We start from the raw sequence: 13,998 nt of genomic DNA on the forward strand, positions 1-13,998 counted from the left end.
ATCATCGGAATTCCCATCAGAATCCATTAGCATCAGTTAGGGGAATTTTCCAGTGCATTTAGCCTATTTTCCTATTTACTAGGATTTTCACTTATTATTTTTAAGTGACTTTCCTACAAAAGTAGGTAGGGTAATTTTGCTAAGTTAATATATAAGCAAACCCAAGTTAGCACTTTCTGGCCGAAGAGGCAGCAGGAGCACATGCTTAACAAGCAACTTCTCAGCAGAACCCCCCCAAAGAGGCCTAGCGTTTTTGGAGCAGATCCATCAACCTAGCGTTTTTGCATGAAGGACCAGCCCTGGCGTTTTGCATAGCAGATCAGCCCCGGCGACTACAGCAGACAGCAGATCAGCCTAGCGTTTTGCCTTTGCAGACAATCTGTCACAAAGTGATGACGTGGCGGACAACACAAACCCTAATTTCTGCTAGAAAACCCTAAAATTCTTGCAAACCCTAATTTTTGCCAAAAACCCTAATTTTCGGAAATCGTGGAGGTTGAATTTTTTTTTTGAATGATAAGCGACGTGAATTTCGCTTTTGAAGAGAATGCTTTTTTTTAGCAAAAAAAAAGGAGAACTTGAGAGAGAAGAGCTTTTGAACTCTTATGCTTTTTATTTTAAAAGCTTTTGGGGCTCTGCTTTTGGGCATCCCTTGTACCTTTAAATATGTGGAGAGGGCTTCACTTCTCAGAGCATCTGGACGCAGAGTCTGAGAGTGAAACCCTAGCCACACTCTTGTACTTTGATCTGATTAATATAAAAAGAAATACCGAAAGGGGCGTCAGTCTTTGGGGCCAATATCTCTAGGCACGGAACTCCGACGGGCCAGTGCAAATCTATTGTGATCTGCGAATTGTTTTGAAGTGGTTATTTGGTGCTGTCGCGGTTGATTCTTGACTTGGAGTGTGCAAGTCTGTTACAGTGGTATCAAAGGACAGCCGATTTCTCTTCTACGGGAAATCCGATCCCCGATTTTTTTTTCCCCCCACGGCACCTATGGCTTCAGGCAATGATCAATCGACTCCCTCTCCATCTGGAGATGCGGATTGGGATCACGACGAAGATTCAGACAGAGAGTATGGCCCGCCTAGGCCTATTCAGGCGGAGCAGCAAGAGATGGAGCGTCGTCAATTGATTGGCAATGCAACAAAGATGATGCTCAATTTTGCCAAGGACCCGAAGATTGCAAAATATATGAACCAGACCTCTTTGGAAGAGGTACAGACAGAGTGGCAGAAAACCACAACACCACTCCCGAAACCCGCTCTCAAGAAATCTTCTGTCTCCAAGAAATATACGGAGAAGGAACTAGAGAACTTGGTTGATGCACGGATTGCTTAGCTTTTCGACGTGCAAAAGAAGGACAAAAAGCATGGCAAAAAGCAGAAGAAAGGCACTGACTTCCCGGGATATTTGGGTCGTCGGTCGACATTCGACAAGGCAAAGAAACTGAAGAAGCGCGTCAAGTTTGAAGGCCTACCCAGTTCTTCTTCTTCTTCTTCTTCTGACAGTTCTTCTAGCTCTTCAGACTCGAGCGAAGAAGACAGGAAAAGCAAAAAGCAAAGCAAGAAACAATGCTTCGGAAAGGGCAAGAAAAAGGCAAAGAAGGCTACTTGATGAAAAAGACTATGTTGTGCGTTACACAGCCGTTGAGGGAGAAGGTTATGACTGAGGCCACTGTCCACCTTTTACGGGTCACCGCGGCATTGCTACCACCATGAAAGGGGTAGAGAGATATTTCTTTTGGCGGAGACTCAAGAAGGATGTGGAAGAGTTTGTGCGCAGTTGCTTGGTATGCTAGAAGGTCAAGTTTGACATGCATAAGGCACAGGGATTGTTACAGCCTTTAACCATACCCACCCACCCCTGGGAAAGTATAGCGATGGATTTCATTTTTGATCTCCCGAGAACACAGAGTGGTCACGATGGTATTTGGACTGTTATTGACAGATTTAGCAAACAGACTCATTTCATTCCAGTGAAGAAAACAGTCAAGCCGGATCACTTAGCGAGACTATTTGTGGCCTAGATTTTTAGATTACATGGCATGCCTAAGACAATTGTCTCCGACAAAGACCCCAGATTTACGAGTTTGTTTTGGAAGGCAATTTGGGAGAACATTGGCACGCGGTTGCAGTTCTCGTCATCGTTCCACCCGCAGACTGACGGGCAATCCGAGATTGCCAATTCAGTGGTTCTAGATTTATTGAAGTCTTATATCTCAGATCAGAAGACTCAATGGGAAAGATATTTACCTTTGGTGGAATTTGCCTACAATTACACGATACACTCGTCTTGTCACCATCCAAGAAACACAAGCCTGTCAAGATTGGCATTACTTGGGAAGATAGGTGTCAACGACTCCCTCCCCTTGTTATTGGTGTCAAAAATTACAACAAAAACTAACCCCATAACATAGATCATATATTAATTTTTAAAGAATGAGCCATTAATTTTCGATAATGTTTTCATCATTTAATTCCAGAAAAAATCGGACAGCATCTCCTTTGTATTTTGATTTAAATTTCAAAAGTCCAGTCCCCTGCCATCTCATCCGAGACCCTCATATGAGGATTAAGGCTCTATTTAAAAACATTGGAGTATGTTCAAAGTAAAGCACTAACACTAAATTCAAAAGTTATGCATCTATTTAACAAGGAGAAAAAGTGTTGAAAGCAGTTCCTATTACTAAATTTACAAGGTGAATATAGCATTTTGCTCTAGATCTTTTCTTAACCAAATGACTAACGTAGTTAGAAACCCAGGTAGATACCAGTGCCAATGGAACCCCAATACCGGTTTACCAAAACAATGTTGTGAGGTGGATGTTTGAATTGTTCTCGGGGAAGGTGCCATTTGAGATTGTTGAAGGTGTTGCGAAGGTTCCACCCTTCCTGAGCACGAAAGATAAGATCTTTGAAGCGGATGAATATACGCGAGATCTGGATACGGCTTTTGCCAAGGTTCGCGAGACTTTGTAGAAGTCTCAAGAACGACAGAAAAAGACAGCGGATCGCCATCGTCGCGACCATAGTTGACACGTACGGTCACGTACGACGGGTACACGTACGAAGACGTGCGGCACTAATCGAACTAAAAAAAATTAGACGTACGGTGACGTAACGTACGATGCAAAAAAAAATCATGCGTCTTACACATGATAGATCATATGAGTCATGACATCGACCTTAGTACTTAGTACCAGGGCTAGAAACAAACATTTTTCCTAATCGATCAAAATAAGGAAAAACTTGAGTTTTCAGGTCAAAATTTGAAGCTTTTGCCGGTAATTACACTAAAACTTGTGTAAATTTGCCGGTTTTCTTAGAGGCAAGCTCAAAATCTAACCAGGATTTTATAATTTCAACCGGTTAAAATACACTAGACCCCGGCTTTTTTCTAACACTGCTTAGTACTAAATACTTGTAACTTAAGTCTTACAAGTTAGAACATGAAAGATCTGTCCATGGACATTGGAAACGGCAATGTCCGAAGAAAGAAGAATCATGATCTCCAAAGTGGTGGCGACCATAGTAGATCCGCTACCCAAGCCTTGTCGCACATAGGTCATGGTGGTTTGAGCCAATGCAGCCATTGGGCTCTTGTTCAAATGCAGTCGAGATGCAAAACATTCCCACACCAAAAATCGCCGCGCAAAAAAAAAAAAAAAAAAAAAAAAAAAAACCGGACGACTCATGTACGGAACGTACGAGTCGCACGGTACGGTACGGAACGTACGGAACGTCCCGTACGTCGAACGTGGACAACCCTGGTCGCGACATGAAATTGAAGGAGGATGATTGGGTGCTCTTACGTTTTGAGAAGGCACGCCTACGAAAGAAAAAGGGAAAGGAGAGGCTTTTTCCAAAGCTTAGTATGCGATACTATGGCCCTTTCCAGATTACTGAAAAGATAAATGAAGTCTCCTTCCGACTGAAACTGCTAAATACTTGGAGGATTCACAATGCATTTCATGTGAGTCTCTTGAAACCTTTTAAAGGTGATGTGCCTGATGATGGGGAGCCTGACGAGCAACCCGAAGTGGAAGAAAACGAAAAGATCCTTGTTCTTGAACAGATTTTGGCACATAAGGATACGAAGAATAAGGGTAAAGTCCGAAGGCGGTTCTTGGTTAAGTTCAAGAATTATCCTGCACTTGATGCGAAGTGGACGGAGGAGGAGGACCTAGCAGATACTCCTCAGATTGTGAAACTTTACTTCGATGCTTTTGGTTTAGCATAGTCTACTCCAAATGGAACCCAGAATTCAGCTTGGCTGGAGATCTGGTGCAGTGGGATGCACAAGAGGGGAGTCACTCCGCTCCTTGTCAACAGATGCCTTGATTTTGATACTAAAGTCACTGATGTCTCTTTGAGCTTCAGGGATACTGAGAGCTGACACTATTCTATTGGATGACTTCATGAAGTGGAATTCCTGATAATGATACTGATTTGTTCTTGACTTCTTTTGAGTGCAGGAACTGATAGCCGAAATGACTGCAGCATTTTGGTCTGATTGATCTCGAATAGACATGGTTGCAATAGGGGTTAGTCAATCGGACATCGAAGAGGTCCCGATTGGACCTAGACGTGATTGCTAGCTACATTGCCGATAAATCATGGTCTAAGATCCGAATGAATGTTGAATGTCATGTGATGTCTTGTGATGTCGTGTGATGTGACTGTCGATTGTGTACATGTGCTAGATGTGTGTTCCTAGTACGTAGGTACTAACACTAAGTGTCCGCTAAGACGGTTTATGGCTTTTGTCGGTTTTGCAGGCGTAATCGCGGTCGATAACAATGCTTTCAAGAGAGTGGAATGTCACAAAGTGATGACGTGGCGGACAACAGAAACCATAATTTCTGCCAAAAACCCTAAAATTTTTGCAAACCCTAATTTTTGCCAAAAACCCTAATTTCCGAAAATCGCAGAGGTTGATTTTTTTTTTTTTTGAATGATGAGCGACGCGAATTTCGCTTTTGAAGAGAATGCTTTTTTTTTAACAAAAAAAAAGGAGAACTCGAGAGAGAAGAGCTTTTGAACTCTTATGCTTTTTATTTTAAAAGCTTTTGGGGCTCTGCTTTTGGGCATCCCTTTACCTTTAAATATGTGGAGAGGGCTTCACTTCTCAGAGCATCTGGACGCAGAGTCTGAGAGTGAAACCCTAGCCACACTCTCGTACTTTGATCTGATTAATATAAAAAGAAATACCGAAAGGGGCGCCAGTCTTTGGGGCCAATATCTCTAGGCACGGAACTCCGACGGGCCAGTGCAAATCTATTGTGATCTGTGAATTGTTTTGAAGTGGTTATTTAGTGCTGTCGCGGTTGATTCTTGACTTGGAGTGTCCAAGTCTGTTACACAATCGGCGTCAAATTTACAAATTTTCAGCCCTAGCGTTTTTGCATCTGCTACAAACCCTAGCGTTTTGCAGATTCTCCGCGATGGAAGGTCAAAGAATATCAGCGTTTTCAGTTTTCAGCCCTTAGTACCTGTAGATCAAGTCCTGAACCTCGCAGAACTCACCTTCCCACAGCTGTTCCTTGCCGCACGGTCAGTTTCCGCAAGGTTTACAGTTTCAGCCCGGAAAACGCAGATTTCAGCATCTGCGTTTTCAGCGTGCCGTCCTCGTATTGTCGTCATCAACATCGTCACCGACAGAGTCAGAATTCAGCAGATAGAAGATTTGCAGATTTCAGCCCCAAGTTGGTTGCAGATGATTCCCCATTTTCAGCCATAAAAACGCAGCCAAAACAGTCATTTTCAGCCACCGAAATAGTCCCCGAATCTAGCGATTAGAAGATCCCAGATTTCAGCCATCAAGTCGTCGTCATCACCGTCGTTGTCATCGGCATAGTCCCATTGCATCAGTCCATTGCATACACAAGCGAAAGAAGAACCTCAAGACCTCAAGACTCTCAAGAACCTCAACACCCCCAAGAACCCAAGTTCCTCGTGAACTTAAGAACCCAAGACCACAAGAACCCAAGACCTTTAGTGGATGGTCATCACTCGAAGCGGAATGGATAGTGCATTTAGCCTATTTTACCTATTTTTGACATTTTTCACTTATTAATTTAAGTGACTTTCCAACAAAAGTAGGTAGGGCAATTTTACTGAGTTTGTATATAAGCAAACTAGAGCTATCACTATTTGGCAAAAGAGGCAGCAGGAGCTCCACGCTCAAAAGGCACCTTCTCCCAGGAGACCTAGCGTTTTTGGAGCAGAGTCATCACCTAGCGTTTTCATCACAGATCAGCCAGCGATTTGCTTTTGCAGATTCCGGCGACAGCAGAACCTCAGAGCAGCCTAGCGTTTTGCATTTTGCAGAGCAACTGGCGATAGCAGCAGAAATTCAGCCCTAGCGTTTTTGGTTGCAGATCAGCCCCGGCGTTTTGCAGCTTTACCGCGACGGAACAGCAAGGAACATCAGCGTTTTCAGTTTTCAGCAGTTAGCACCCGCAGATAAAGTCCCGAACCTCGCAGATCTCACCTTCCCGAAGCAGTTCCTTGCCGCACGGTTAGTTTCCGCCAGGTTTAAAGTTTCAGCCCGGAAAACGCAGATTTCAGCATCTGCGGTTTCAGCGCGTCGTCGTCGCATCGTCACCATCGACATTGTCATCGACATAGAGTCAGAATTCAGCAGATCAAAGATTGCAGATTTCAGCCCTGGTGTCGGCCTCGTCATCCCCGTCGTCGTCGTCAACATAGCCTAGACTTGCATTAGTCACATGCATTCCGTTTGTACCAGTTTGTGCAATCAATAATAGACCACTCTTGCCGACGAGAGTGGGGCCCTCGGAGGAGGGTTTTACGTCTCTGGTGTCGTATCTCTCTTCTCTCTTCTCTCTCTATCTCTCAGTCTCATACACTTGCACGCACAATGTCCATTGACTTTGTTTGTGATCATAGCATTTTCTCATTAAGTCCCTTCCATAAGAACAAAAGGAACCTTGAGCACAGTTCGGAGCACTCATCTTGAGCAAAGCGCAAACATTCACTCCGCTGCACCTTACACATTTGTGATCGTTTCGTGTATTTTTGTCAGCGTCTTTATTTTCCTAGGAATGACATATTGTACGTTGAGCACGATTCACTCATGAATGAGCACAGATGTATGCGGATTATTCATGAAAAGTTGAAAAGTATGCATTCAAGGAAGTCACATTTCATGTCTCTTCCATGGCACGACACAGTTGTAGAACGAGTACAAGAAAGTATGAGCACCAAGCATGGGCATTTCCGTTGTGAATTGCCATAGTTGATTGCTTTAGGTTAGCAAGACAAGATTCGATCTCATTGTTTGCGTGTGTGTGGTGAACGGGTTTGCACTCCGTCTATTTGATAATCTACATTGCATGTACAATCTTTAGAGAAGATGATATTTTTTCCAGTCACTTTACATGGAATGGGTATGTTCATGTTTTTGTGTTGGAAGTGGTTTTAGGAATTTTCAGCCTTGGAGATTCTTGAAGAAGGTGGACTTACGTCCATAGACAAAGAGCAAACGCCAACAACCTGTAGGCCCCAAAATTGGCGCCCCTTTCGGTATTTCTTTATACCTTGAGAGGGTAAATTACAAAGTAGAGTCCTGGGAATCCTTTATCTGTATCCAGCTAGATACCACCTGTTTGGGCCAAATTTCGGCAGCATAACAGCCCCAAAACTTGCGCGAAACCAACTCCCCTGCTAGAACTTAGTTCCACTGGCATAAACCCTCTGATTCCTGCCCAAAAACAGTAAATTCAGCATGCTGTATTTACTGGTTTTTGCCCCGTTTTCAACCCTAAACAGTCCCCGAACTATCCTCTGCCAGTGGGACACTGTTCCCAATGTTTCTGGCGTCCGTATGGTTGAAAAACAGTCAATTTACAGTGCATACATAGCGTTGAAAACGCACCTGTACGATGAGGTTATGACCCTTGTCTGCTTTGGAGTAGCAATTAGCTACCTCTGTTCCTGCTCAAGGAGGCTCTTGCCTCATCACAAAAGCATGAAACCACACAGCTGTACATCAGTCAAATGAAGAGCCCTCTTGTGGGGCATCACATAATTGCACGTAGGGGGGAGAAAGAGAAGTGTGTAGTGTACAGGGCATCACTCCTAGCACCACACTGTACATTAAGTGGAATGAAAGCACTCCATAGCTCTTAACCTGTGACAGGTTCCTAATGAAGCATCCCCCCAGCATAAATCGAGCGCACCCTCTTCTGCGCTTGACGTGTAATGCATCTGTGAATAAATAGATGCAAAAGGGGAAGATTTCCATGGCTGCCAAAACCTGTGTATCGCTGAAAACGTAGCAAAATAGCCCTATAAACATGCATTTGATGCCTTCCAATGCTGAAAATGAGCTCCTTGGTCCTAGGGAAAGTCATGGGAAGCTCAAAAATGAAGAGAAATGGCTGAAAATAATAGTTATCAGCCTCCAAAATTGCTCCTAAAAGTCAATTACGAGTTCTATTCTCCTAGACTTGGTAAATTGGCTAAAAAGTGCCACTTGGCACTCATGGATGCAATTTTTCCGCATTGGGCTTCTTGCTTAAAAATCTCTCAGTTGGTGCATCAGTTGACTTTGCAGCAGAGTAATAAAATGTTCCTCTTGTCATTCTGAAGCTAATGACGCGAACAGATTTCATGGCCCAAAATAGTAGTTTCCTAAATTTTGGGAGATGCTTCCGTTGGACTCCCATTGGTCATCTGGCCATCAATGCCCACTGGGACCGCATCCAAAAATGCAATGTAGTTGAGCTGTCGGGTACTTTCCTTTGGTGACCCTACCTTGACATTGTACCTTTATTGAGTTCACTTCCTAATATCCACTAACTTGCTAAGTGCGACGGGGGAACCTACATGATCTTGAACTGAGCCTAGACATCCTTTTACTTTACGAGTTCCAGTGCCGACCAACTTCCCGTCTGTGGGTGAAACTACCGTTCACATTGACCATACAATGTCCGACCATTTGCAACTTCAAAAAGAGGATCTCAAAAATTAAACAAAAATCATTGGAAAGAAACCAACAACTAAGGTTAACAGTTGCCACGTCCTCGTGACAGAGGTGGAGGAATTGAAATGGACGGGGCCTCCTCAGGCGGGTTCTGCTGAAGGGGGTCAAAACCGTTTGCAGTCGGAACCCAGTGCTGCTGAGCTGCAGAAGGTCGGCCACCTAGGGGAGTAGTGGGACCCGCCTCTGTCGGCGGCGGCCAGGCACCTGTTGCCAACCGTCAGTTATCTGATCACTGGTCTCAGTTGAGGTACCAGCCTGTGCATCTTGTGTATCTGGCTGCTATGCATGCTCAACCTTGGGAGGCTACGCATGCGCTGTGGATTGAGGTCTCCTATAAGGACAGACCTTTGCCAAATGGCCCATCTGACTGCAAATGAAACACTGATTTGGGAGACCCGAATACTCCACACTCTGTCTGATCCATCCCCCACTCACCCGAGGCAGCAGTACCACCTTGGGGAGGGAGTGTGTCTCTCGAACAAGAACTTGCACAGTCGGTGAACCTGCGTCCTTGGCCACAACTGAAGCTGCAGTGCGCGGAGACTCCAGAACTGTCCCAAACATGGAACCAATCCTGGGGAGAAGAGGGAGGTACTCTCGCCTCAGGCCTGGGAAACTGACCGAGATCGGCAAGTCTGCCTCCTCCTCAAGCCCATCTGTAGTAGGGTCAAAACCATGATGCTATCGTCGGAAGTAAGCTCAGGCTGCTCGGATGCCGAGCGGGCTCATCGAAATCACCTTGGCCGTCATCTCTACCGACTCGAACTCTACCTGGTAGTACCCTCTCCCGAGGATCTAGACATTGGTGATCTTGCCCACATCGGAGAGGAGGCGGGCTTGAAATAAATCCCGAACCTCGCCCCGACTCGGCCGAGTGCCAATGATCTTGCAGATAAGCGAAGTGGCTTGCAAGCGCTCCACTTCGGCCATTAAGCTCGGTTGCTCTTCTGGCGAAAGAGCAAGTCCAAGGGTCGGCTCCACGGTGTCGGGCGAGGAGGACTTCTATGGAGTCCCTTTGAGGTGGTGGAGAGCTGCCATTCTGTGTCTGTTGCTGAATCGAGGAGGGCGTTGGCGACGAGGCGCTCACAAGGAAGCTGAAAATACAGCCTGCCTGCGAACCGAAAGCGTGACTCGGAGGGGGGGGGGGATAAGGCAGGGCGAATGGAGCGGGGGAAGGGGGCGCGCACATGGGGGAAAGGGCGGGGAAGGGGAGGATGAGGCGGGCAAGGGGCAGCAGGCAGTGCGCAGTGGGCAGCAGGCAGCGGGTGAGGGAGCAGGCGAGGGCAGGGAGAGACTGCGCAAGGGGGATAAGGGGGGACTGGGCGATGGCGGGCAGGGAGCTCAGCAAGGCAAGTTAACACAAAGAAAAAACTTCTAAAAACATTTTTAAGTGAATAAAGGTGTGTTTTATTGAGTTTTGTTTAATAGCAATAAAGTTTTATTATTATTATTATTATGTTTTAAGTTTTGGTTTTCTTGTGTCCCTTGTTTTTGTAGTTTTTTGAGTGTTTTATCCCCCCTTATAATTCGTGAGTTCAGACTATTCTGAACTTATCCTGCTGTGGTCTTATTTTGATGAGGAATAATTGAAGTCGAAGCTGTGTTTTGTTTTTCTTCCTGTTTAAAAACTTTAATGCTTTGTTCAATAGTTTGATGCTGCTGCCTCTCTCTCTCATGTTTGCAGGACCCTTTCCCTGGAATCAATAGCAGTGAGTAGTCTACCAGCTTGTAATTTGAATGCAGCACAGGGTATAGCCTTGTACAATCGCTTTGAAGAACAAAGGCATGAATAGGGTAATGCTTGTTTTGATTGTCACAGTCATGCTACAGCTGGTAAAAGTTTCTTGATGAAATGGGGAGCGGAGGGTGAGGTCGCTTGTTCAAGGAACTTCAGACTTGTCCCCTTGAAGCACCTAGGTTCTTGTTATGAGTCCTGACTCCGATTATGCTCTTTGTTCTGATCGTATCTAGTACCTCCATTGTCAATATTGAAAAGAATATGAGTAGCCTAACAAAAATCCTTCATTTGTTGGCATATTGGTTGGGATGCTCATAAGTGAGTCATTTGTAAATGTGTGAAGCATGCCTTCGCATTTTAAGCTGTCTATGAACCTCTTCCCGCCATTTCTTGTCCATGTTCATCTTGCATTGTGGCTCCAGTGCCTCGCTCTGCGACAAAGACCCAAGTGGCTTCCACCTGTTCTCCTGTTTGGGGACCTTCACAGAGACAACATGAGCATACAGATTCACCTTGCGGGTGTGTCTCGGTAGACTACCTCAAGTCCGGGATAAATTTGAGAATCCACAGGAAGTCTTATGGGTTTCACAAGTTTGTAAAGACAAGCTTGGGTTTTGTATCAGTCAAACACAACAATGTGGATTGCTACTGGAAGTGCCTCATTGAACTGCACCAAGTGACATAGGCTTCCATATCCAGGCATTTCTAACTGTTGCAAGGCAGGCGCTTCGCTTTTCTTTCGATTTTATTGGCAGCCCAATTCTTCAAATAAGGGGTACAATTTTAATATTAAATGTAGTTGGTTCCAAGGGCATTGGGAAGAGCTGTCTGTTGATGAGAGCATTTGCATGGCATGCCTACATTTCAAATCCTCAATAGGACTGAATGAAATGCAAGGTTTGGCTAGGCACATTGGACTTGTCTTCCGGATGTGCAGGTGTTTCCAAGGAGCAGAGTAACAGAGGTGAAGTGATTGTGTTTTTTGTGAATGCGCAGCAAGTTGTGGCTTAGTATACTGGGGTACAACGCCTAGACAAGGTAACAAGGTGTGCTTTTTGATGGCATATTTATTACACCACTGCCTCGTCATTGGATTTTATCTAGAGCATCTGAATTCATGATGGATTTTGATCAGAGCACAAGGTCCATGCACAATCTGCATAGGGCTTTGTTGGAGGCACTATGGATGGTTTTCTGGGTCGTGCGATTGTGGGATTTACTTTTGAATTAGGATCGTCGTCTATCATGCTGCAACACATGCGATGCTCTTTTTGTTTTTGCTTTTAAGGAATGCTGTGCAGCTCAAAAGTCCATCGTGGAGCTCAATTATGTTTATCGGTGTGCAAAACAAGGGACAGAAACATATGGGATAAATCTAGAAAATGATCTTTCGTGACCCAAACCCACTTGCTATCCATTGAGTAAGTCAGTTTTGTGCTCTGACTTTGAGCTCATGTGTGTCAGGCATTCTAGGTAGCATCAATGAATGATTCAACTCCATGGGATCTATATGAAAATGCTGTTGTCTCAGCCTTTGTTTTAAATTGTTTTGAAGAAGGGTGACGATGCGCAAGGGTTTGTGGGAGCTTCTAGAAGCAATGTTTTTAGAAGCCGTCAATTGTAGAATTGATTCTCTAGTGCACCAGGAAGGCATGCTACTTCATAAAGCTGTGGATGCATTCTAAGGCTGCTTACACACTAAAAAACGGGCAGGAAGCCTTTGCACACCAGCCCTTTAAGCTAGGTCTATATCTTTCACAGCTTTTCACCGATTGGCTTTGCCTCCTGTTTGACAAATTAGCGCTTGCCCATCGGTCAACAGGCAGTCTCTGCTGCCCATATGTTTCTGTCCCTTGTTTTGCGCACCCATGCCAACTGTCATTCATGGTGACCCATGCACCTGCTGCCCAAGTTTGTGTAGCCAGTTTATAAACAGCCTAAGAACAACTGACTAAGTTTTTGTGGACGCTTCTAGAAGCAATGTTTTTTGTGGCGGCTTGCCAGGTTGGAGAAAGGATTTCAAACACCTTGTTATACCCGAGGGAGGCAGAAAATCAAAATGTCCAGCGACAAGCCAAGCATACTGTATGGTGGATGAACTGATTGCTATGCAAATGATATGAAATGCAATGCCATGTTAAAGTCATCCTTTTTGTGCAGACTGGGTCTATCATCACATCCTTGTTTCAGCCTGCAGATTAGTTTGACTTCTACTCGCATGGTTGGATGCTTATGCAATTTTTTGTGTTTTTTCTTTTCAGTTTTGGGCATTTCTATGTATTCCACACGGATGACTTATGTTCTTGCTCTCATTTAAGTCTATAAAGTAATCAAGGTAAAATTTTGCACCAACAGCTCCTGAAAAAGATAGTGTTACCAATAGATAAGCCTAAAAGGTGTGAATTGGATGAGATAAAAGTTGGAATGACCTTTGCTCATCTCATGCCTTGAGTGACATGGATAACGATGAATAATCTGTTGTCTACGCCTCTGTGATCAAGTTCGCCTTTGGAGGTCATAAAGGCTACTGGCACAAGATTATGGAAATTGCAAAAGGGTCGTCTCTTGAGTTGCAGGGAGGGTTTGTCAGATTCCGAGGGTGGATTAGTTTCATGGTTTTGTGCTATGCCTTGCTTTCTGGTGCTGTACAGATACCAATTTCTAATGAGGAAAAGGCAGCTACAGAAAGGGAAGCATGCTGGGTCTGCTATGGATGATGCTTCTAGAGTATTGAACGTCCCCAAGAGATATGTATGCTATATGTGGTATACTTTTGAAAGCACAAAAGGCTGTTTTAATATGCTTCCTGTTGGCTTTTGGAAATTGGATTGATATCAGGATATGCCCAACAGGTGCAGAGTTAGGAAGATCCAGGCTGTTTTCAGCTAATAAGTGTCAAGGGCACATCTCCAGATGCTGTGTCCGAAATTGCTACCATGGGACCGAAATTGCTCGAATCTTTGGCATGAAGGCTACATGTGGCAATCTACACCTTTGCATCCCTCACAGTGTGGTCTGCAGGAGAGGTAGCAACATGGGCTGCAATGTACTCAATATGAAACATTCTAGGCTTCCATTTGGGAACTTTTCTACCAATCATGAGGGCCATCGCCATAGGTGTTACATGATGAATCGTCTCGCTCTACCAGCCCATAGCTCATGTACTGCCATGGGCAGGGGCATCTTGGGTTGCAACTTATTATGAAGCTATCCTGTCTTGATTGCAAAATTGAATGCTACCCGCCTTG

At 44.7% G+C, this 13,998-nt stretch overlaps 1 protein-coding gene across 3 annotated transcripts in view; it reads left to right on the forward strand.

Annotated features, from left to right (window-relative positions):
* LOC147450072 (uncharacterized) overlaps positions 1 to 11,136 on the forward strand; it is a 34,667-nt gene extending 23,531 nt beyond the window's left edge. For 2 of the 3 annotated variants that reach the window (XM_086519405.1, XM_086519403.1), the window contains exon 3: positions 10,697 to 11,136. In XM_086519405.1, coding sequence (XP_086375531.1) covers positions 10,697 to 10,719 — 23 coding nt within the window. In that variant the 3' untranslated portion in view covers positions 10,720 to 11,136. The remainder of the gene's footprint in view (positions 1 to 10,696) is intronic. The other variant, XM_086519404.1, reaches the window with a different exon arrangement.
* The last annotated feature ends 2,862 nt before the right edge of the window (positions 11,137 to 13,998 follow it).

The sequence above is a fragment of the Adiantum capillus-veneris genome, chromosome 9 (genome assembly GCF_014529385.1).
Source record: "Adiantum capillus-veneris isolate H3 chromosome 9, ASM1452938v2, whole genome shotgun sequence".
Lineage (NCBI taxonomy): Eukaryota > Viridiplantae > Streptophyta > Polypodiopsida > Polypodiales > Pteridaceae > Adiantum > Adiantum capillus-veneris.